This window comes from Mercenaria mercenaria, chromosome 4, assembly GCF_021730395.1.
Source record: "Mercenaria mercenaria strain notata chromosome 4, MADL_Memer_1, whole genome shotgun sequence".
Classification (NCBI taxonomy): Eukaryota; Metazoa; Mollusca; class Bivalvia; order Venerida; family Veneridae; genus Mercenaria; species Mercenaria mercenaria.
This window is the reverse complement of record NC_069364.1, coordinates 23,625,743-23,652,381: the sequence shown is the minus strand read 5'-3', so window position 1 is coordinate 23,652,381 and position 26,639 is coordinate 23,625,743. Positions and strand designations below refer to the sequence as shown.

At 34.9% G+C, this 26,639-nt stretch overlaps 1 protein-coding gene across 2 annotated transcripts; it reads left to right on the top strand.

The window, feature by feature from the left end:
- The first annotated feature begins 7,654 nt into the window (after window positions 1–7,654).
- LOC128556264 (uncharacterized) lies at window positions 7,655–12,493 on the top strand. 2 transcript variants are annotated; one of them, XM_053540752.1, is made up of 2 exons: window positions 7,655–7,961; window positions 9,394–12,493. In XM_053540752.1, the coding sequence occupies exon 2, from the start codon at window positions 9,485–9,487 to the stop codon at window positions 10,751–10,753; it is 1,269 nt and encodes a 422-aa protein (XP_053396727.1). In that variant the 5' UTR covers window positions 7,655–7,961; window positions 9,394–9,484; the 3' UTR covers window positions 10,754–12,493. The 2 variants fall into 2 exon arrangements, with proteins under 2 accessions (XP_053396727.1, XP_053396725.1); XM_053540750.1 differs by having other exon boundaries at window positions 7,655–7,996.
- Window positions 12,494–26,639: the final 14,146 nt, after the last annotated feature.

Below are 26,639 nucleotides of genomic sequence, written 5' to 3'. Positions count from 1 at the left end.
CAGCATGGTAAGGATCAATGTTTTAGGTAGATATTATTTACCTTTAGATGTTCTTTAGTCTGTCTACTGTATTAACAAACGTCACCACTTGAGAGCTGCTGTCCACGGGATGACTTTTGGTTGCGACAATATCCATTAGAGGTCATCAGGATCTTGAGCAGTATCATCCACCATACATCGATCTTGTCTATCACTTGGACCTGCAAATGAGAGTTTAGATAATGAGTCTATTTATTTAGCATTGCCGGCTAGTCTGTCTCAAGATTTGAGTAGACTGGACAAAAATTTGTCAGTGCCAAAACGAAATGACAATTGCATATCATAGATATAAAAGAGGCAGAGAATGAAAAAGTCAGTTAATAGAAAAGATAAATTAATGAACAAATAAACAAAGAAGATAACAAGAGCTGTCACAGGAGACAGCGCGCTCGACTATTCCGATGCTGGATAATGAAACTGGGCACATTTGTTGAAGCTGGAGCTTAATGACTCCAACGTGGATGAAATAATGGATAATAGCTTGAGTCTGTGTCAAAAGTATTAAGTAATAAGAGAGATAAGGATCAAGTGTATCATAACATGAAATATTAAGTATAATTCTTAGCCAGAAGGGGGCATAATTCATGAAATATTGATTCAGAAGGGGTGCACCTTGTGTCATGCTGAATCAAATGCGTTTTGTAATAACTGAGATATTGTGAAAATGCATCAAAATTAACCTTTAATTCTATGTAAAAATGAGGCATACCTCATGAAAAATTCGTGCCAGAGTTATGGACCTTGTGTCTTATGATGTGGGTGATAAGTTGGAATAACTATTTTAAGTTTAAATCAAATCCATTCAGTAATAACTGAGTTAGTGTGAAAGTGCATCAAAACTTTAACCTAAAATTCTAAGTAAAAAGGTGGATAACACATGAAATAATGGTACAAGAGTTATGGCCATTGTGTAATATGATGTGAATGCTGATGTTTAACAACTATTTTAAGTTTGAATCAAATCCATTTAGTAATAGCTGTTAAAGGCGAAGGGCGAGATAGAGTGAAAGTGCACCAAAACATTAACCTGAAATTCTAAGTTAAAAGAGGGATAATTTATAAAATATTGGTGCCAGAGTTATAACCCTTGTGCTATATGATATGGTGATGATGTTGAACAACTATTTTATGTTTGAATCAAATTCATTTAGTAATAAGGCCACAACAAATTAATTTCTTGGTCATCGGATTTTTTCATAAAATTTAAGGAGCGGGCGAGCGAAATAAAAATTAAAATATTTTTCTTTGGATTTCACCAGTTTTTGGAGCGGACAAGGAGCGATTTGAAGAAAAAAAATCAAAAACCTTGTCACAAGAATAATCAATCCCTGCTAAAACAAATCAAAAAGCCTTGGAATACATGAAAGAACAAAAGAATATTAAATGTTGAAGATTTAATGACAAACTGTCCCAAAAAATATATGGCAACCAGTCAACACCTGACGCAAATATATCTTTATGTTTACCGGGATGCACTACATTGTAATATTTACAGATATTGCGAGGGACAACAGGCGGATACAAAAAAGCTGGCAATTTAAATATATTTTTAGTGTTTAGAACTAAGTGCTCGCTAAGTTTGTATCCTTGCCACATAAACAAAGGGTTCCTCTTGGATTCTATGTCCCTACATAACAATAAGAAAGCTGTTACTCTCATGTAGTGTAAAACAAAATCATTATATACATGGAAACACTGCAATCATCTCACCCGTACATTAGGTGCCGATGATCTATATATTAAAGTGTCTGTCAATTTTCGATGCAATTTCGCTAGATGCTAGGAAATCCATCATCTCACAGTCACTGTGATGGCCAAATTCACTTGTAAATTCAATGCATAATTTTGCATTTTTCTTAAACATTTAACTTTCGCAGATTTATAAGGAAAGACATACTTTTGATGCTGCATGTCTTAACAATAAATTCATTATCAACTTCAGTTTCTTTTTGATAAATAGATCTGATGATACTTATTAAACAAATCAAAAACAAAATTAATATAAATATCAATTAACAGTAACATAATATTCTTGTATTTCAACTCAACTTGAAAAATATAAAATAAGCCTTTAATGTATGATTCTCAGATCGAGAGTTTGTTAGCTTTTTAGATTTACTTTGCCTTTATTAATTCCACATGCGTACTTCTTCTTCACCAGAAAATAATGTGCTCATTTTACATAGAAGTAATGTATCATTCCTTAAAATCAAAGTTATGTCAACAAACATGATTTCTTACAAGTTACATGTATGAAGGTAAACGGCAGGACAAGCAAAAATATTTTATGCGTCTTGCTCTACCCAACATATGGAATAGGTGATTGTGCGGGTGTCAAAGGCTTGAACCCTTAATAAAATAGAAAGCATGTTGGTAGTTCCATTGCCCTTTCTATGCTTGTCCTAAAATAATAATGCACAAACAGATTACACAACAGACTGGTTCAATTTTTACCACGTGTTTTACCCATTTTTATTCTCTCAAGGTAAAGTTTGAACATCAAAGGTTTATGGACTGAATTCTTCCCATCTGTATAAAATTTAAGTATTTAAATTGCCGAATTGGGATTCATTTCAAGCCAATGTTTGATGGGCATTTAGAATGGACAATGATGTAACACTGGACGTGCAGTCCAAATTGTATTTTACCTCCTGTTCATCAATTAACTGCTACCCAGTTATTTCTGATTTATATGTATAATCTAAGGATCACAGCAAAACTTTCATTCTTATCACCAATTATTTTTGATGACATTGTTTTAAATTATGACCTTCCTAATGACCTTTCTAAGATTTATTTACACAATCTAACTGTCATACCGGCTGTCAAGTTTGCATACTGGTGCAATACAGATCGTGAAACATGTTCTCCTGTTGTTCTTTTTTTGATGAACAGTCATAATTAAAAGTATTAGAATTTTATGACTTCCTGCCGCTTCACAGTGAAAAAGGTATCTAAACAGCGAAAAAAGGGCAGCTTTAAAAGTTTGAAATCAGTCTGCAATCTAAGCGAGCGGAAGCTGATTTTCAAATAAAAATATTTGTTTTCGATTCAGGGAAAAAATGGAGCGGGAAATCCGTTGACCAAGTAATTAATTTGGTGTGGCCTAACTGAGATAAAGTGAAAGTGCATCAAAACTTTAACCTGAAATTCTAAGTAGAAAGGGGAATATTTCATGAAATAATGGTACCAGAGTTATGACCCTTGTGCCATATGATGTGGGTGATGATGAGAATCAACTATTTAAAGTTTGAAGTAAATCCATCAAATAATAACAAAGACAAGAAACGCGGCAATGCCACGAAACCAGGTTTTCAACACTTTTCATAAGAATAAACAAGAGCGCCGCCAAGTGGGGCAATATACGCCCGAAGGCTTACATCATAGGATGGGAGCAAAATTTTAAGAACTTGACTGTTGAAGCCCCAAAGGACTGGAACAACAAAAGGAAAACTTCAAAAAACAAATCTAAGTCCACAAAAAATACAAAAAATCCTTATCAGGTACAGGTATGTAAAAATACACCTTAGAATTGGAGGTACCATCCATGTTGTACCACAGAAAAGTGGTCTCGGTTTTTCCCTACGGCCAATAATAAAAAAGTTTCAAAATAAGCTATTTATAGTAACATAAAAGGGAAGTAATTCAAAAAAATTTTATTGTAAGTACAAAAAAAAAGAGATCTGCCAAATAAAAACAAGAGCACTGCAATGCAGAGCAATATACACAAAGCAAAGTCATATATGACCTTTGACCCTTAAGTGTGACCTTGACCTTGAAGCGAGTCATCCGGAACATGTGCTCTGCACATCGTTGCAATGTGGTGAACATTTCTGCCAAGTTTCTTTGAAATCCTTTCAGCAGTTCAAGAGTTACAGAGCGGACACGAAACAAACTGATATGACCTTTGACTCCTAAGTGTGACCTTGACCTTGAAACGAGACATCCGGAACATGCGCTCTGCACGTCGTCTGGGTGTGGTGAACATTTGTGTCAAGTTTCCTTGAAATCCTTCAAGAGGTTCAAGAGTTACAGAGCGGACACGAAATTGTTAACGTACAGACGGACAGACAGACGGACGGACACCAGCGTCATAACATAATACGTCCCTTCGGGCGTATAAAAAGTATACTGAATCACAGTGCACCACTTTAAAGCAAAACCCTAACCCTAACCCTAAACCTAACCCTAACCTAACCCTATTTTTAGTAACAATGACCTTGACCTTGATCCCAGAAACCCCAAAATCAATCCAAGCTACAACTTTATATAAGTTTTCTATACACCAAGTTTCATCACGATAGCTCATTCCTAAGTTAAGTTGATTGACGGAACCTTTTACTATTTTAAGTAACAGTGACCTTGACCTTGACCCCAGAAACCCAAAATCAATCCCAGCTTTGTCTTGATTAAGCTACATTACATACCATGATTTATTCAAATATCTTTACCGAAACAAAAGTTATTGACCGGAAACACCAGTTTGACGCCGCCGCCCGCCCGCCCGCCCGCCCGACCAACGACATACCCCAATCTATATAACTCAGGTTTTCGTTGAAACCTGGTTAATAAAGAGAAAGTGCATCAAAACTTTAACCAAAGTGCGGACGTGGAAGGACGCCGACGCCGGGTCGAGTAGGATAGCTCTCCATACTTCGTATAGTCGAGCTAAAAACTGCGTAAACCTTTTTCAACTTGTCCACTGTTGTCACGCTAACACTTACATTATACATGTAGACCAGTGAAAGACCCGCACAAATGAACCAAATTATGAATGACCATAGCCCCAAGCTACATCTGCATGAATGGCACGTTGATTAATTCACAAAGGGTGAGCAAAATTTCAATTTCATATCTGTAGAAAGTTGAGACGTGTACTTTTCCCCCAAGGAAGTTCTAAAATGCTCAGTTGAAGGTTCATTGATTCGCAAAATTCTGACTTAAATTTATGTTGTTGTTTCTTACGTTTTCCTAGACACCTAACTACCTTTTCTGCTTCCCTGTCAGAAGTAGACGAAATGTGCCTTTCTGCCCTATTTCAGGCTCTGGTGGTTACATTGATAGAACCACTGACCTTATATAAGCCGGCAGTTCGGGGTTTAAAGATCTTGGTTGTCTAACATATTTATCTAGTTCACCAGATCGCATACCTAGGTACCGGACAAAACTTCTCCCCTACATCATAAAATATAAACGAGTATGATACCGCTGACAGCGGAAAAATTTCGTCCGAACCCTGATAACTCATTATACACCTATTTAATGACTGACCGGTCAACAGTCAAATCTATTGCACGAGGTAAATTTCTATAATCGAATTATAATGAAAAAATAATATCACAGAAGCCGCACAGGGCGCGAAATTCATCCTCTACTAGTACAGATACAGAACGATCTGACCAGAGGGGCAGAGAGAATTAAAGCCCCTAGAGCAGATAGAGAGAAATCTGTATTTAGATGCCGGCCTGTCCGACTAACTTAGCCTAGCTCTTTGAAAATAGACAGTCTGATTCTTTAAAGTGCCCGATGTATAGCACCGATGCACGCAAAACCGTCTTTCAGTTGGAAGAACCTACGGAATCCCGTTAGAGACATCGCATTCTCGCCCTTCGCCTTTAACAGATGCACTAGAAAAACAACGCGAGATTTGCTCGTTACATTGTTGCATTATTTTTTTTTTAAATGAATGGATATATATTTTTTAATTTCTGTAAATAATCCATAAAATAATATGCGTGATTTGACTTTAATTTTGGCGTATATTTTGTTGTTGTTATTAACAATAATGTACTTTTGTGGGCATAATCATGGCATCATCACCTATACGGAATGAATGTGTGATATCCACCTCGTCCCCCATCGCCAACCGAAATGGTGTTTGCAACTTATTGATATGATTTATAACACTCAGAAGGAATGATAAATTTGCATATTTGTTATATCCTTTAATGTATTTTCATTCATTCCTTAACGTTAGGGGACCATACGCGAGAAAGGATCAAAGGATTCTCGCGTTTTTTTCTATGTTATCTTCAAAAGGCGAGATGTGAGAACACAATGTCCCTAATAGGATTCCGTATATATAGGCTTTTCGTTTAGCAGTCTGCTAAGAAGAGCAGAACACCCCTTCTAATGTCCAAAGATGTATTCAAATCGAGCGCTTTGGAAGACGTATCTTGCGTTCTGCGTTGCATTGGAATTCGATATGTAAGCAGTTTACAAATGACGAATGCTATGAAAATCTAGAATTTTAAAGCGATTCCATGTATTCTTTCTTTGTGTTTATTGTAGACAAGTAAAATATTCATCATAACCGTCTCATCTCTTCATGTTAAAATAAACATAATGCATCTCCTGTATTTAAGTCAGATAACTTTTCGCATGAATTAGAAAACATACTTAATTGTGGAGAAACAAGATGTGAAACATTTGACATCCGATAGCTCTAACATTTTATAGCTGAAAACCCGTTCAAATTAATTTCTCAGGATTTTATATAAACATAATATTTTTAGATTTATAGTACTAGAATATGGGATGACACAGCGATGTATTTGCTCGCTAGTTTAAATACAAAGATTTTCGCAGTAACGCTTTATGACATTATCAAGTCTATACGAGTAGTTTCCCTTGGACTAACCGCCGAAGTAAATTTTAGACATCACGAGCAAGGAAGTAGTTTGTTTGTTTTGGGTTTAACGCCGTTTTTCAACAGTATTTCAGTTATGTAACGGTGGGCAGTAAATCTAACCACTAACCATTGTTTCCGGATTCTGTATCAGTACAAACCTGTTCTCCGCAAGTAACTGCAAAATTCCCCACATGAAACAGGGGTGGAGGACGAATGATCTTAGACACAATGTCTTTAATCAAATCGTCACGGAGAACATAGCCTTGTCTGGGGATCGAACTCACGACTCCTAGACCCGCGCTTTCCCTATTGAGTTAAGCGGGCGGGCTAGCACGGAGGTAGTATCCATACGTTAGATGAATATGCTCACTGCGGTAATACATATGATATCGTTTGATAACCAAAAAAAAAAAAAAAAAAAAAAAAAAAAAAAAATATACAACATTTCATGTTTTCTCTTATTTCGATCCTTATAACATTTCAAATTGATCGTGAATTACCGTCCGTCATGACCCTAGCAGTGGCTTTCAGCTGAAACGAGACATTTTGGACCTATTTCAGAGTCATTATGAAAACACATGTTAATATTGGATTTGTTTAAAAACATGTTAAAGACACTCTAAATGATGTTTACTACCCTCTTCCTCAAACAGGAATTTTTTTTGTCAAATTCCTTTTTATAATATCAGTTATAATTGATACAAATGCTGAAGTTATGTTTCCCGAAATTTCTACTTGGTAACTTGTTCGAGTTACGTATGTCGTAATTTTGAGTTAATAAATAACACAAATTGTGCAAAATGCTCTTTCCAAGCGTATTAACATAGACGAAACGATTACTTTTCATTATTTTAAGACCTGTTCTCTTTAACGTTCATATCCTAATTTGAACTACTAACGATATTGCTTAAATAACAAAAACGCGTTTAACAAAATGAACTTTATATTATCTCTGTGTCATTCGATAAGGAAGTAAATATCTAGTTTTAAAATGGCGTCTGGTGGGAGTGAATATACGTCGGATGAGATTTTCAATTTTAAATGTTCACCTTGTTTCGTTAATAATCGGAACAAAGAAGCTGTGAAATACTGCGTGGAATGTCAGGGATATTGTTGCCAGTCATGTGCAGACATGATACATATGATGCCTGCTTTAAAAGGTCACACTCTTTTGGATGGTTCAAACTACAAGTCATCAAGTCTCCATTCAGGATTACCAGCAGTACCGACGGAGAGATGTAGCGTTCACGAGACAAAGATCGTGGACATGTACTGTGGTAATCATGATGAGGTTGGTTGTACAACATGCATGGCTTTAAACCACAGGTGGGCGCATTTCATAATTCAATATACAAGAATAAAGGTTAAAAAATGCAAACGTCTTCTATCAATAACTATATAATTGATTGTTCAGTTGTTCAATAAGAGTTCTGTTATTTTATTTATGGATCATACAGCCTTTTGTTATCTAAATGTGTGGTATTTTGCTATCTAAATTTGAATGCATTGTATGTTTAGAATTTTAACAGGTAGTATCATGATTTTATCTATAAAATGTACCCACTGAATGTCCAGTCGATATTGACTACACATGGCAGAGAACATGTAATAATATTTTGTAATTTTCTTTCACGTTTAATTAGCAAAATTTTGATCTATAAACGTACGTGTTTGTACCTTTGTTACAAATCGTAATATGAATATGAAAACTATATTGACTTGTTTACCGAAATAAAAACCAATACTATTAGTACATGAGTGAAAAGAAATACAAACATGTACGAGCCAGTTTAAAGATAGATTGAATCCATTCCTATTTCCAATTATAGATTGTTTACATGAATTTGGCGGAGGCCTCCGTGGCCGAGTGGTTAAGCCGTTACGGTCGCTGTTTTTAAATCACTTGCCCCTCACCGATGTGGGTTCGAGCTTCACTCGGGGTGTTGAGTTCTTTATGTAATTGTGTCAGTGGAACGTTAAACCCAACAGAAACATGTGCTTGGCGTAAATAATCGGTTATAAGAAACACCAACTAAATATGTTTACGTTAAACAATTCTGAAATTGCTGATTTCCAAAAACCTTAACACCTTAGAACTCAGGTGCCCCTTCGTGCATCATTTCATCACGAGCGGGCATCTGGGTAAAACCAGCTGGATGGCTTCCTCACCGAGTGAGGCTCGAGCCCCATCGATGAGGGGCAAGTTATTTGAAGTCAGCGACCTTGACCACTACTTGCAACAGTGTCTAGGGGCCTCCGTGGCCGAGTGGTTAAGGTCGCTGACTTCAAATCACTTGCCCCTCATTGATGTGGGTTCGAGCCTCACTCGGGACTTTGAATTCGTCATGTGAGGAAGCCACTCAGTTGGCTTACGGACGGTCGGTGGATCTACCCAGGTGCCCGCTCGTGATTAAATAATGCACGGAGGGCCACCAGGGGTTTACCTCCACCATTAAAGCTAAAAAAAAACAGTGTCATGATAGGCGAAAGGCGTTTGATAAAAAGAAATCCGTTGGGCATTGAATGTAGAAAAGTTATAGTCAAATACTGACCAAACATCAGAATATGTAGACATTTTGAAAAAGTAATATACTTTTATTGTTTGTCCACATAACTGACCAGTCAGAATGAAATATGAATAAATCATTCTTAAATTAATTTTCCTTTTTCCAGTCATTCCAGGATTATTTTCTGAATTAATAGTCTTTGAAATATAATTTTAGGTCTTGTGCTGATGTGTAATCCATTCCAGATATTATCGATAGTACATTTCAAACGACAGATGTTGACAAAATACACAAATCGTTGCAAGATATGAAAATAAAGATGGAGAAAATTATGAAAACTAGACAAAGACTGATAGAAGACTTAAAGAAGTCTAAGACGGAAGTAGTAATGGCGATCAAGGACTTTCGAAAGGACATGGAAACAATAATTGAGCAACTAGAAAAGGAATCAATTAAAGAATTGGAGATGAAGTTCATAGAAGAAGAGTCAAAACTGCAAGAAGAAAAGAAGAAAGCAGAAACTGAATTAGATGGTCTGAAACAAGCAGTGAACAACCTGAAGAAATCAGAAAGAAACAAAGCCCAACAATTTGTCTCCATGAAAATGTCGTTAAAAAGTATCGCAAAAACGGAGGATGCATCTTGTTCATTGCAAACACGTGTTGATGCAAGTATATCATTTAGCTTTGATCCTGCTATACTGAAGTTTCTACAGAAGTTGAAAACTTTCGGATCGGTCCGACATGATTCTACCACTGTTTTCAGATCGCCAAGAACAACCGCCTATTCAGTTAAATATATCGAGAATTTAAAAATCAGTGGTCAGAATGACAACAAAACATGCCTTTTGTATGGGTCCTGTATAACAGAAGATGGATCAGTACTGTTAGCTGATTATAACAACAAGAAGATTAAACGTGCAGATATTGTAAAAATGTCATTGACAGATTATTGTTGTGTTCCTGCTGAACCTTACGGCGTTTGTTGTACAAGTAAAATCGAAGCTGCAGTTTGTCTGAACAATAATACAATTCAGTTTGTCTCCCTTGGTAAGCAGATGACAACCATTCAACAAATAAAACTGAACCATGTTTGCTTTGGCATTAGCTGTAACGATGATCAACTGTACATAACTGACAACGGGAGGTTGTTATATATATATGACTTGACAGGAAACATGCTACAGAAGGTAACTCAAGACAACGTTGGGCTAAATCTGTTCTCAACCAATCGATATGTTGCTTTCAGTGATATTAATGATGAAGTGTTTGTTGCTGGTTGGGACAAAGGTCTAGTAATTATTGATGGACAGGGAAAGCACTGTCAGACATTAACATATTCAGAGTTACAGGGTGCCAGTGGGGTCTGTACAGATCGTAAGGGAAATCTGTTTGTGTCCGGGTACATTTCAAATAACGTGATACAGACTGGGAGAGACGGGAAGAAAATGGGCGTGGTCGTGAAATCATCAGATGGACTTGTTTGTCCAGATTCAGTTTGTTTTGACCCTCGACAATGCAAATTACTGATTACCCAATACAAAAAAGATACTGTTAAAGTCATCTCTTTGCATTAAAAAGCAATTATCTGAGTCAGACATATCTTGAATGTATAAGATGTATGGAGGGCCGGGTGTACAGCCGTTAGGCTGGTGCATTATATTATTGGTGTAAAGTAATTAATTCAGGAAACGATATTATTTGTAGATTATTGTACGATATTTGTATTTGCATATGAATGATACACAAATTTCTTCTTGGATTTCTTTTGAAAAATACTTTTGATGAAATGTATGATTATGTTCATGCTAAGTATATAGATAATTATTTTAAAACAATTGTGAAAAGAAGGTTAAAAGATCAGTTTTTTTTGCAAAATTAGCGTGATGGTGTTGTCACTTCACCAAACTGTCTAGTCTATTGTACTTATTAAAATAATTTGGTTTTGAGGAGTATATTGACATATTACCTTCTTGTTTGAGTAAGTTGTTGTGTAAATGTAAAACTATGAACCATTTGTTGCAAATTGAAAAAGGTAAAACACTTTCAAATAGAGCGCAGTCAAAGGGTCTGCCGCCTCTGCCCGATGCATTTGCTAGGTGATGAATTTCATTATCTTTTGGCCCGATGCAGTTACTTCAAATCCTATAGAAAGAAGTTGGTTGAAACTGTATTTCAACAAGTTTCACATATATGGTATACAATACTAATTGCATGAAATCAATGATTGAACACAAGTTATTTAAAACTTACATAAATTCCTTCCCATGTAGGGAATAATTACAATTTATCAAATACCACATTGTCAGGAATCATGGCTAGTGATATTTTATATGACAAATAAGGATGGTATAACATAGCTGTAATACTATTTGTTTCTATTGAATTTTGTAAGTGTTGCTTGAATCGATTATATACTCACGGTACCGGGGTGCAAATCGACAAAGAAGGACCCACTGACCTAGGTAGTAAACCTTTTCAGAAAGAAATTTATTGCCAATAATTTCACTACTCGTTCGAATATTTATCAACTTGAATAGTAAAGATAAATTTTTACTTGTTAAGTTAGCATTGTTTTGTAACAATTTAATGCCAAATTTTAGATAGCTCATTCTCCATATTCGATATTTCTTAGTATTAATGATTCGAATAATGTACTTTATTTGTAAACATGTATAAAAGTATTAATATGCTTCAAGTTTGGGTATGAAGTTAAATATTATGTATAGGTTAGTGTTTATCAATGTGTATTTACAAAGTTTAATCAGCTATGTGCGGCGTAGACGCGAGGCTGATTAAACTTTGTAAATGCTCAATAATAAACTCTAACCTACTTAGTGTTTGAAACTATGTTTTGTTTTCAGATGCGAATAAAATCAATAACACACCTCTTGTCCCTTCTATGCACATGACTAACCTGATTGATAAACGACTGCAATTTAATGCTGATTAATTAAAAAAATGTCCCAAAACTTTGAAAAGTACTGCAATGCCATTCGACAAAAAATAATTTCAAACACTAAGATTATGTAGAAGTTGATTATAACAAACACACCATTGCTTTTAGTTTCTAGTATGTGATTCCATCCATACAATAGGTAGTATTTTGGAGAATATACTCTGTCATTATTTTTGTATCTGTAGCTTTTGAGTTATCTCCCCATCTTTGAGTCGAGTCGGTCCAATTCATTTTTAGTCAGACATGTTCATTGCAGTGAGATATGTTTAGTTTGTACATGAAGGTAATATAAAGATTACCTCACATGAAGGTAATATAGAGATTACCTCAAATGAAGGTAATATAGAGATTACCTCCATGGTTGCATTCTGCGCTTCCAAAAGATCTTCTAACAAATTTCATCACTGCCTCAGTTTATATGGCTTAATACAGCAATATGGCTTAGTGCTCGGATAGGTGTAACGCAGTTCTGCAGTACTACATACACGTATTTTGTAAATGTATAGCTTAGTGCAGGAGTTGTTTCAACAAGTATTTCTGGTCGGGTCCACGGCCGGAGTCTCTCCACCATCAATTTAGGCCGGTACTGCTGGAAACAGTAACAATTTAAATACTAGTATCTCATCCAGGACTGAACATTAAATTCGGAACGTTATCAGCCGCAAGAAATGCTGTTCTACACAAAATCTTCATTTACTTGTAACCGTAGAAATTGAAGCGAATGAATTAAATAAACGCAATTTATCAAAATTTGGTTTTACTGTAATCTTGACATGTTATTCTAATATAACTAACAATACTTTAATCATCACAACGATATAATTTTGACGTCACGTCGACGTGATATTTAGCGCCTTGTTTACATATAGAAATAGTGCTTTAAAGTTTGTCAAATGTTTTACTTAATAGCATGTTTAAAACGAATTGTCACATTGAACAGCTGTCTTGATTGATTTACAAATATATTAAGTTGGTTATCCGCTTTGCAGAATAATTCGCCATCTTTTGCGCCCAAACTGAACTCTTCCACAAGTCGTAAACAAAGAGCGTGACGACCTAACTGTTGGGGCGCCATGCATGCGCGAAGAAACAGTTCCGTCATATTTAATCTAAATTTTACAATGAAATTCATATTAGAATCGAAATAATTTATAGCAAAACGGTGTTTTAACACTATTTATACACTCGGGCGGTTATACGTCGTTCAAAATAATTCACTCAGGCTGCGCCGTCGTGAAATTATTACGCCCGGCGTATAACCGCCCATAGTGTATAAATAGTGTTAAAGCACCGTTTTGCTATAAATTATTTCTTAATTAAAACATGGGCCGTTCTACAGGAAAACCTGTATTAGTGACATGACAGAATTATTGCATAATGAATAGTTTAATGTACTGATTTACTTATATTCATGCATAAACTTGAAACCAGTATATTGTTTTCCAGTTATCGAAGGCAAATATTTTACAAGTAAATGTTATTTGCGTTGTCATGCCAACAAGAATTCAAAAGCACTCATGCACCATAAGAATGTAGAATTATATAAATAAAAGACCCGTGATAGCACCAAAAATTCAGAGTAGGGCCTATAATGTGTACTTAATAATACACATAATTTATAGCTTAAATGATAAAATAAATAAACGTCATGCACGACAACGTCATACTGCTTTCAATACGTTCTTAAAGTCATGTCTATAAATGCCATCAGTGACTTACTTATAACTATTTTAAGTCTTGAAATACTGAAGAGAAATCCTTCACGTTTTCAGATTTAAAAGGTAAAAGAATTGTCTTCATGAATATTTTGTTATCTCAATTTTGACTTTTTGTCACTAATAAAGGTGGTCTCATAGAATGGCCTATATATATATATCTTTCAAAACGTGTGTTAAATTTCAGAAGTTGTTTACCTGATTAATTGAAAGGATTAAGGGAGCCCGCCCGCTAAGCTCAATAGAAAGAGCGCAGACCTACGGATCTCGGGATCGTAAGTTCGAACCCTGGGCGAGGCGTATGTTCTCCCTGACGATTTGATAAAAGACATTGTGTCTGAAATCATTCGTCCTCCACCTCTGATTCATGTAGGGAATTGGCAGTATCTTGCAGAGAACAGATTTGTACTGGTACAGAATCCAGGAACACTGGTTAGGTTAAATGCCCGCCGTTACTGATGAAAAACGGCGTTAAACCCCAAAGAACAAAACAAACAAAAACCCTCATCGATGCGTTAGAGGTAGTTATGGTTTGAACACTTAACACATCAGGGTACAATGAGACCGTCACTGAAGTAAAATATATATATCTGTATGTATGAAATCTATGAACTTCGAGCTCGATTATTAATGTCACCTTTTCTATGTATGATATGGTCCTGTATAAATTCAATGGATGTAGGGCACATATACACCTTTCAAATATAGCAATGTACTGTCTTTGCATAAAATGCACGATCTTAAAAAGAACTATGTATTTCAACCTTTACTTAAAATATATAGACTAGACCACCCACAGCGGCTTTCTTGCGGCTGCCAAAAGTTGTTAATCGGTCAATTGCCAATATTCACTAAACATGATCAGAATGTCTATATACATAATATCTTGGACATTTTTGATAACCAGCTAAATTTTTTATCCGACCTTCTTTCAAACTTGGTGAGAATAAGTAAAGACAGTTTCTCGGCAAAGTTTGTTACCCAACCAGACTGCCTACGTCACTTTGAGTTATGTCCCTTTATTGGCCCCATAAAGTGTTTTCAGTATATAGTGATTGTGTTGTAAGAATTCAGCATAACTAGCAAGAAAAGGGGATTCGGCTGCTCCTTGTGCATCCTGTCTGACAACACCCATGTTCATGAATGGTTTTGATATCTTTTATATATAAATCATATAAATGCATCTTACAGTCAAACGTGTGAACAACGACCACTGTTCAGAAGAAGCTTACTAAGGTGGTCTTTATTCAAAAGTGCTTTTATTAGGATATTACGGAGATATTACTAGGACAGTGAACACTTAATGTTGTGGATTAGATGTACGGGAATTAGAACGGAGAAAACTTTATACAGAGATTGTCAGTTTCATAAATAAGTACGATATACTTTGTGTATCAGAGACAAACACTATCGAGTCAGATATCGTTGACACTGATTGTTATATTTAATGCTTGTCTAAGCATATATCCCAGATGTAGAGGGATTGGTATAAAAGTCCGTGGAAGATTAGCTCCATTAGTTTAACTTTTATATGGTATGTACTTCTGATTTCTATTGATAAATTATTTACTAAATATTCAGAGACTGTCATTATCCGGGCAATTTATTTACAGTATGAATGCTTTACGTTTTTAAAGGAGGATGATCATAACAGCCCCGAAGATGATCTAACTTTAAAATGCATTGAGTATAAATCTGTTTGGCTTGCTGGAGATATTTAACGAAAGATCTGCCGGATTCATTGATTTTGGTTAAAATGTCAATACTTTGGCATTAGCTCTGATATTGTAACATATCTTGACAAAACAGTTCTTGATAATATGTCTATGAGCATTAAAGACAAGAAGACTAATACACACGACTTATGGCTAATTGATATAATTACGTAGATATATAATTTTTTCAGTTAAAAGGAAGGACGGGCAAAGATCGTGGTATTGTTCAGTATACTTTCAAAGAAAATTCTGCGTTTGATTATATGATAACAACAGCAGAATTTTGTCAATCTTTAATGAACTTTGATATATTGAAACTGATGCTTTATTTTGTTGCTAATCATTTGTCTATAGTCAAGAGCAGACCGGACATGGATAATAAGAAGAAAGCTTTCTCTCATGTAACAGCAAATAGCAGTGCATATTTTCCGCAGTTTTCGAAGAAATACCAATAACTTCTGAACCACGATCTAGTAAATCCTGATCAGGTAAAATTCTTTCATTCAGATAACGATTTGCCTCTTGTACATCCTTCAATGCATTTTTTCAAACGTCTGTATCTGAAATGCAATAAAACGAAATATATTGTTTATTTTGCCAATATCTTCAAATATATTTGAAGTACTTTTTGAAGTTATCGTTCGTTCAGTGATGAAATGTAAACATTAAAACAATCAAACTAAACCATCGTACAAATTTGACTTCAACCCATTTTTGTAAAGTCACAAAAGTTTACTAGAATGATAGAATTTTGCAATAACGGCGTTGTCATTCCCTTGTGAGAACGCTAAATGATACAACTTCACTAAATGATACAACTGACGTTAAATGATAAAAAACTGACGCTTAATGATACAACCAACACTAAATGATACAAAATCGAGGCTCGCTAAAAGATACAAAACTAACGCTAAATGATACAACATTTTTAGGCTCGCTAAAAGATACAAATTTTCTATAGGGGTACATAGAGAATTTCTACATTTGTTGACGTTTGCACGAAATTATTATCTCATTTTATGCACGAGTTGTCACACGAAAATTTAAATATAGGTTTGTATGTTTCCCTTAAATAAACATATACATGATCCCAATTGTATTTTCCTTGAGTGTTCGCCAGTAACGTCCGTGCACTCATTTTATTCATAAAACTAGTTTCATAAACTAGTGAAAATTGAAAGGAAGTTGATGACACTGGCATATAAGCCGGCAATACAGGTCATATATATCATATTTCGTCTTTTACCATTTAGCTGTCTGTCTTACGACAAGAGAGGATGGTTGGGTTAACAGACTGCCCGTACATAACTATGGTGTACCATTTGGGTCGAAATCTGCTTTGCGTGCGCGCACATTTCAAAATATACGTGCACTTATTACATATACAGGATATTATTAAATTAATTTTATCAATTTTATTCAACAAGTTTAATAAATTCAATGTGGGAAGACACAAATGTAATATTCTTTTTATCACATGTAAGTTTGTTTTTTTTTCTGCTGGAAATTCAAAATTCTTCTTTCTTTATCTATTATAGACCAAGTAATTCGACCAACGTCTCCTATACTTAAAATGGCTTTATTACACTAGTGTATTATCAAATTTATGTAATGGCTTTATTTCATTACCACGACACCAAACATGTGATTAAAAATATATGTGCAAGTGTAAATATGTAGGTGCATGCTTATATGGACGTGCGCCTGTGTATAAATTTACTCGTACACGTCCATATATCGTCACCTCAACGCTACAAAGTCGTATCTTATTATAAATTTATGATAAGATACGACTTTGTTGCCTTGAGGTGAAGATATGCGTGCACGCGTATATATACGTGTACCTATAATTGCAAGTGTACGTATAAATTTACTCGTGCACGTCCATATATGCGTGCACGCGTATATATACGTGTACCTATTATTGCAAGTGTACGTATAAATTTACGCTTGCATGCAAATTTGTAAATATACAAACACCCAGAATCAAGCGGGTACGCATAAAATTATACGCGTACAATGGTAAATATATAGGTGCACGCGTATTTGATACTAGCACCCAGAATTACGCATGCATGCGTTAAATTATACATGTACGTATATATTTACGCGTACACTTGAAAATTTATAAGTATATTAAGTGCAGCTTAAATGTGCGTGCACGCTTAAATATATACCACCACATGTATATTTTTAAACGCACGTGCGTAAATATGTGAGTGCACGCGTACGTGGACATGCATGCGAAAATTTATACGTGCATGTATTCTGACACGTGCATGTATTCTGTTACGTGCACCTACATTTTAAAACGCGTACACGTATAAAAAAATACACGCAGACGTATATATTTACGAGTGTACGTATAAATATATACACATGAATGTCCATATAAGCGTGCACCTACATTTGTACGCGTGCCTATATGAAATATACACGCGGACGTATATATTTACGCATGACGCATGTTTTTATACGTGCACGAATAATTTGAAATATGTGCGAACGCAAAGCAGACTTTCGGCCCAAATGGTATATACCATATATAACACCATAACATTTAAACTATATACACAACTAGGCTTGGAAGGCCGGTGTGCCATGCCAATTTCCAAATGCTAAAATGTCGTTCGCAGGAGATAATATGTCAAACGCTCGAAATAAGATGTCGTGTACACGAGACAAGATGTCGTGCGCTCGAGATAAGATGTCGTGCGCACGAGATAAGATATCGTGCACACGAGACAAGATGTCGTGCGCTCGAGATAAGATGTCATGCGCTCGAGATAAAATGTCGTACGCACGAGATAAGATGTCGTGCGTTCGAGATAAAATGTCGTGCGCTCGAGATAAGATGCCGTGCGAGATAAGATGTCGTGCACAAGACATAAGATGTCGTGCGTTCGTGATAAGATATCGTGAGCAAAGGTAAGATGTCGTGCACTCGAGATAAGTTGTCGTGCGCACGAGATAAGATGTTGTGCGCGCGAGATAAAATGTCGAGAGCACAAGAAAAGATGTCGTACGCACGAGATGATTTAATCTTAAACACAATAAATGCATATCCTAAATATACTACCGTAAATACGCAGGCATTGAGTGTGTTCTATACTGAAGAAGATTTGGATTCGGTTTAACCTAGGTTTGTAGTGTGCATTCAATGCATGTGTACGTTCAATGTGGGAGAATTTATCTCTTCTAATAACACTCGGATAACAAGTGTAAATAAGGTTGAATAAACGTGACAGATGCATATGGAGATAAAGCGATAAAGTCATTTACTACCATAAAATAACATTCTAAAGACATGTCGAAAAAGGCATACGCAGAAAGTCATGAGCCGATTTTATGAAAAAGGGCAATTATTGAAAACAGACTCGGATCCAGGGCCGGATCCAGAGGGCCCAAGTTGCACTCAAAATTAAGATCCAATAATGCACCAGAAGCAACCATTTCATACCTTTATTTCAATATCTTCAAAAGTGAAGTAGGGGTACCCCTTCCCGTACATACCCCACTCTATGCACCTTGCCGGTGATAAGCTGGTGCCCCCATTCAAATATTCCTGGATCCGGGCCTGGAAAGCACTCCCTAGAATATGAGGCTTCTTGCACGTTAAAATTTCCAGAGTTTGGATATTTTCATAACATTCACTCATAAAAATATTATTTATGTAACAATTTTCACAGGATTAGTTTAACAATGCACCTGATCTAATAGTATTAGTGGGTTCGCTCTTGAACTTACATTTGAATCACATTTTAAACAAATCGTTCGGAATCAATAAACAACAAACGTTGAAAGTACAGTAACACTAGGCAGTACCATGCGGACATTTCGAATCGCAGCTGAATTATTAAAACCATGTAAAACAAAAATATACAATTGCAGCGGGTAATTTGCAGAAATAAAAATAAGTTTGAATTGTTATAATAACACTGTCAACAACATAAACAGATTTATAAAAAAAATATTCATTTTGCATATGTTACTACGGCAGGGATACGTTTGAAACTCAGTTTGAAGGACTTACAACATCAAAAATGTACCACTGATTCCAATTTATACCACTAAAAAGTATTAATAACGGCGTAGAGATTGTATAAAGACCGAATACATGCCACTTTGTTCTTCATTAGTATACGCTTGCGAACACTCCAGGAAAATACAATTGGGACCATGTATATGTTTATTTCACAGGAAACATACAAAACAATATTTGAATTGCCGTTTGACATGTCGTGCATAAAATAACATAATATTTTCGTGAAATCGTCAACAAATGCAGAAATTCTCCATATACCCCTATAGAAAATTTGTATCTTTTAGCGTCATCGGTTTGTATCTTTTAGTGAGCCTAAAAATGTTGTATCGTTTAGCGAATAATAATTGGATAGTTTTTATCTTTTAGCGAGCCTCGATTTTGTATCATTTACAGTTGGTTGTATAATTTTGCGTCAGTTTTGTATCATTTAACGTCAGATGCATCATTTACCAAAGTTGCATCATTTAGCGTTCCCACACCCTTTCGAAAAAGAAAAATTAACCTTTTTTTCAAATTTAAACATGTTCTAGCAAAATAAATCAAAGTTTACACGTCTGTATACATGTGTTTATAAATGGTACTCATTCGTTTTTTAAAACACAACTTTTATGTATATCAAATGACAGGTTAGCTGGTGTATTCGATATAAATCAGATATTTTTCAATCATACGTTTATACTCTAATTCCGTTTGTGCATCTGTTCGCTATACAAACTCTGAAATATCGATATCTATAATAATTCATAAAATACGATGAGAAGTCATAATAGTATCTCTTCACTATTCATTTTTGTCTTAAATAAAGATCTAGTGATGAAATGGTAATTTAAAATGTACTGCAAATACAATTTTACGATCAAACTGTGTATTCACAATGCGTGACACAGTTAAAATGTTTAAAAGTTGAAATTTTAAATTTGCTTCAATTGTTACAAAACACGTATTTCTTCAACAACATCCCTAACTTCTCGTCAGAAATATCAACTTCCTTATTTCCATCTCTTTTGTGGTCTTTTTCATCTCCGTCATCTTTTGCACGATTCTTCTTAGAATCCTGTTCATTGTCGGCCCTATCGCCCGGATCTTCAGGGGTACCCCCTTAGGTTGCAGATGTCCCATCATACTGATGTGTCTATTTTGTGCTGGCTTAGACCCTCTCTTCGAAATTTTAGAATCTGAAACACCGTTTGTGACAGAGGAAGTCGTAGCAACTTTACCAGTTATTTCATTCCGCGGACATGCTTCAGTTCCTCAATACATACATATGTATCGACATCTTAAATATAATTTACATCATCTTGTAAACATGCGAACACCATCCCTGTGATTATATGCAAAAAGGCTAAACCAGCCAATTGACAAACCGAGGACAGAGTTAAGGTTTTATGTTATAAAAGGTCTATAAGCCCATTAAGGTTATAGACCCGTATTAACAATCGGCAATTTCTTGAAATTATCCTCCATATGCGATTTCGGCATTCTTCGGTCACTATAGAAAATCATTTTTCAACCGGATTATGCCGTAACCGCATTTGGAGGATACGTAAACGAACGAAAATTATCGATTTTCATTACGGGTCCACTACCATAACTGCAAGAGAAAATCCATTCTACTTTTTGTAACTTAACAAGACTTTCGTTCGTTTCAAAAGAATGACAACCCGACGAAAGGCATAGAAATCCGGACAAAAACAAAATTATTTCATTATCCTGTCATATCCGATGAAAAAGACAATTAATCAGACAAATATTTCACAAATGTATTGTAAGTAACACCAAGTAGCGAGAGACGTTAGAAGTTTTGTTCATACCTATCTCGCAATGAGCCTTATCATGCAACGTTTCTACAGTGAATTTCATTTTCATCATCTTTAGCTATAGGCTGGTCATTTTAACTTTAAGAGTTGAAGTAATTCCAACATAAATTTTTAAAATAGTATGTATGGAAATGAAACATAGAAAAAGACCTAAAATATCAAAGCACATTTTTAAGATATGCATCTGGAATTCTGAAAAGTAACGTCTACATCTAAAACATGTGTAATAATTATTGTGGTCGTTATTGTGAACCATTATGACGTAAATGATGTATTATTCTTCTACTGGTAAACTTCAGCATACATGTGTTCTTTTAATATCAGCAAAAGAAAATATTTTAAGATCTCTAGCACTTACTGGAAGGCTTACCTTTAGTATTTTACCACCTTTGTCATAAAGCTTTTGGGTGTCAAAATTCAGAACATAGGTGTCAATATTCAGAACAGTACTCCTTTTAACCACCTACATGAGATGTACAATTTCACTTTTAAATATTTTGGGATAAATAAATTGTCCCTATTGTTTTTTACGACAAGATAATGCATTAAACTCGCCAATAAAATTCTTAGAAGATCGGTTGGAAGCATTGAATACAACCAAGCAAAAAATTATCAGACTCGGTCTGGACGAGGTACTGAAATGTACACCACTCACACGAGTCTAGTACTGACTTAATTAAGCAGAACTCTGTTTTACATAAGCATTAAATAGTCTGGAAGATCCTAGATCACCAGAAAATATAACATAACTGAGACCTAATACGGGAAGACTTTTGATAGTTAAGGGTACTGTTGTGAAATTCATAAAATCTATAAGGAGATCAGATCTTTTGGAAGCATAGAATGCAACTAAGCAAAATAATAGCATATGAATCTTTTGACTTGAGTCTGTTAATGAATGGAAAGTAACGAAATGTACGAATCTCTCTAATCCTCTAGCACCTTCTTAAACGGAACTCTTGTATACATGAACATTTAAGGTGGTTCGCGGTGTTCCTACGAAAATTTCTAAGTATGAGATATAAGACTGATATTAGGTCTGTATGTACTAACACCTCCTGTCTTTCATTTGGAGAAAAAAAGAAATCGTTCCGAGTCCACATTTCCTTTGAAAGCGCCACCTAGCGGCATATGTATTTTTCAAGGGAAAACGCCGTTTTTCTGTAATAATCTCATTAAAATTAATGTTATTACATTTTTTCAAACTCAGGAATATAACTAAATTCAATGTTATTGTTTACATGTTGCATTTTGTAAATTATTTCATTTAGAAAATGCTTAAATAAAGAGATATCCGTAGTAGGGGTGGGGAAAAATGGCGAAAATATTCAATGTGTTTCATGGCCGTTTAGACGAAATAAAATAAAACGGAACGGTCAAAGTTCTTGATTTTCAAATATATTCTTCTTTAATCATTTCTGAACAAGAAAATAAAATTAAAATAGGGGGTCTTCACGGCAGATTTTTTGTAAATTTACTTTTTATTTGTTTTGGTAATGTAAATATTGTGACGTTGATACGTCATTTATGGTGTAAACGTCACACTAACGTTTTGTTCATTATGTCCTTTAAAGATACATTTTTGTATATACAGGATGATGAAAGTACATAAAAATGAAATGTTTTTACTAAATAGATTCACATTATGTACAGTGTTAAGTAATTTACAATCTAAGTATATCATCTAGAAATATATTTCAATGTCAGTTCAACAATTTCCTTAAAGACGCTAATTATTTTGTTTATATTATTATGTAAAATGTCATTTAAAAATGATGACCACGGACACCCTTGCCGTTTCTGTAAGGGTATTACAATTTTAGCCTGTCTCAAATTCTATTAGACTAGCTGTCTTCAAGAACAGAGTCTACATTCACATGGATTTCTGAATACTGGCGTCGTAATTAGCATTGCGTGCAACCAATACGCATCTGCTAAATTGTTTTATCCATTTTGGAAACAGTTTTAGAGCTAACTTAATGCATGAAGACTTCACTGTAATCAATTTATGGCACATTTTTAAGCCGTGGACCTCCAACGCAATTATCACAGTAATTCATTAAGGAATATATCCAGTCGGTGGTTGCTTGTAGACTTCACTATAATCATTTTAATTATGAATTACATTTGTGATCTATGATATGCAAAACTGTGAAAATAAAATCAACAGAAAAATCTGACAAGGCGCTTCAAAACGCATAAATGTAAAATCCCATTTTGATGCTTGCATATCTAACTTCTGTTCACTTTGCGCTCAATGTCACGGACATTCTTTATGCGATGTTGCTCATTGCAGTCTGTCATAGCTGGAGCGGTCTTCTGCGCATGTCCTGAACTGATTATCAATCGGAGCGCACGGCAAAAATACGCAAATTATTGTACGACAGCATGCATTTAGTGTATAATATGTATAATATACCGACAAAAGGTTAAGGTTAGTATTATAATGGTCACAAAATATATATACATTAAAAATAATTTTCATTCCAATTGATTGAATCCGGTTTATACCGAGGTCTATAATTTATACAGGCGTTCCAGGTCTGCAGTGAGTTGCAGTCCTGAAATATCCGAATGTATTCGCATCTGCGTCAAAATGCACTTTTACACTAAATACCAGTCAAATATTTTGTTTTCAGCATTCTGACGAAAACATTTCAAAGTACATGTAAATGGTGGTTTTATTTATTTCTTAGTTTTATCCGTCTTTTAAATTTTTTGAATCACCAAAAGAAATGCACGAGATGAAATCATAGTGGTTACTTTTTTATATTACATTCAGCACTGGAATACCATACTTCGATTTTTGAATAAAACCTTCATCAAATAAGAATGATCCCAATTTGCCGCCAAAATTCTATAATCGAAACTTATTGTATGTACAACAGTGATCCATGTCGAAAGTGCGTTTCCTTGAAAACATCTGACAGAAACAGCGGGTCTGAACAATGAACGCATGCCTCTACACCTTTCGCAAGAGCAGCCTCAGTTAAACCACCCTTATTCCATTTGTCTATCCTAAAATATCGTCTGCGTCGACTGTATCTGTTTTATATTATTTTCTGAATGTTTTGAAGCGAAATGAGTTAGACTTTTATTTTTGTTCTGCCATTTTAAAGAAAATTTTCCCTCAATACGGTTTGCATTGTGCATTCACGTTGACGTTATAAATTTAATGCACTAAGCGGCACTAAAATGAGCTTTATTCAAGTAACGGTTTCAAGTTCACAGACTGAAGTACATTTTTACCGTAAGAGGCATTATCTCATTTATTCATTATCTGCTTTAGATTCCATGATTTTATTTATTGAAAATATTCAATATAGGTTTAAAAAGCAATAAATATAATACACAATTAGAATTATAATGAAAATCAAAACCTCTAAATAAAGTTACATATCATAACAAAAAAGAAACATATTGATGTTTTAGCCATCCTTCAAAATCTTTTTCGTTAAAAATGTATTTCATTTTTGTCTGGAAAACAGTTTCACCACATTTCGTATCTTGTATCTTCGTTGTTAGCTAGTCACTTGAAATATTGAAAAACAATAAGGAATGTCGTTCAGTTTCGCACTTAAACATTTCATACAAAAGGTAAAATGAGCCGCGCTATGAGAAAACCAGCATAATGGTTTTGCATCCGCACAGTCTGGTCAGGATCCATGCTGTTCGCTAACAGTTTCTCTAATTGCAATAGGCTTTGAAAGCGAACAGCATTGAGTCTTGACAAGACTGCGCGGATGCGCAGGCTCGTCTTGATCCATGCTTATCGCAAAGCCACTGTGTGGTTTTCACATGGCGCGGCTCAATGTAAATTTGCAAATCACTCTTTTTTTTCTATTTTCTTGTCGGGGAATAATTTAAGAAACCTATGTTTGAAAATAAAGAATTTTGACAGCTCCGTTTTAATTCATAGCGGATAAACTGATAAAACAATTTCTACACCCCCACCCCCGTCCCCCAAACACTTTACTAACCCTTAAATACGGAGCCAGATACGCAAGTTATGCAAGATTAAACATTTTCATAAAAAATTCAACCACTTATACCATATTCAGTAGTTATAGTACATGTTTTAACGCGACATATTCACATTTTGTGCCGAACTTGGCGAACATGAACATGTTGAAAAAAAATCACCGAAACTGTGGGCAGGTAGCTTTAACCTACTCTGATATATATTACTAGATAATATACTTTGACTGCAAAATACGTAACAATGTACATGATGTGAATATATTCAAATAAAAAGGATTCTAAAGATTTTTGTGAACTCTGAAGGTCCTGTTTATATCAATGAAAGACATAATGAAATCAGCGTTTGCGCGACGTTAACGCCGTCATTGTGTATCAACGTCACAAAATTTACATTACCAAAACAAATAAAAAGTAAATTTACAAAAAATCTGCCGTGAAGACCCCCTATTTTTATTTTATTTTCTTGTTCAGAAATGATTAAAAAAGAATATATTTGAAAATCAAGAACTTTGACCGTTCCGTTTTATTTTATTTCGGCTAAACGGCCATGAAATACATTGAATATTTTCGTTATTTTTCCCCACCCCTACTACGGATATCTCTTTATCTAAGCATTTTCCAAATGCAATAATTTACAAAACGCAACATGTAAACAATAACATTGAATTTAGCTATATTCCTAAGTTTGAAAAAATGTAATTACATTAATTTTAATGAGATTATTACAGTAAAACGGTGATTTCCCTGGAAAAATACATATGCCGCCAGGTGGCGCTCTTCAAAGGAAATGTGGACTCGGAACGATTTTCTTTTTCCTCCAAATGAAAGACAGGAGGTGTTAGTACATACAGACCTAATATCAGTCTTATATCTCATACTTCGAAATTTTCGTAGGAACACCGCGAACCACCTTAATGGATTGCTCGACACGATCATAAAATATCAGAAATTATAATAACACTTACAGTCACCATACGCAACATTAACAGGTCTGGGATTTAGGAATAAACCGTTATAAATAGTACTAAATTTTGCACTCAACGACAGCAATTAGTTATTAAACCCAAAAATCTATTAATAAATGTTACGCTCCAATAGACTTTTCGATTAGTAACATACGAAGTATTAACTTACAGTACAACTGAATCATGTAGGATAGGTATTTAAATTGGAACGTTTTTCTAAAAGGGTCACACACTCCTTTAAATATTGCATATACCTTAATTTAGTG

What these genes read in the sequence shown, in the direction of transcription:
- LOC128556264 (XM_053540752.1), top strand. Translation starts at nt 9,485, where the DNA reads ATGAAAATAAAGATGGAGAAAATTATGAAAACTAGACAAAGACTGATA.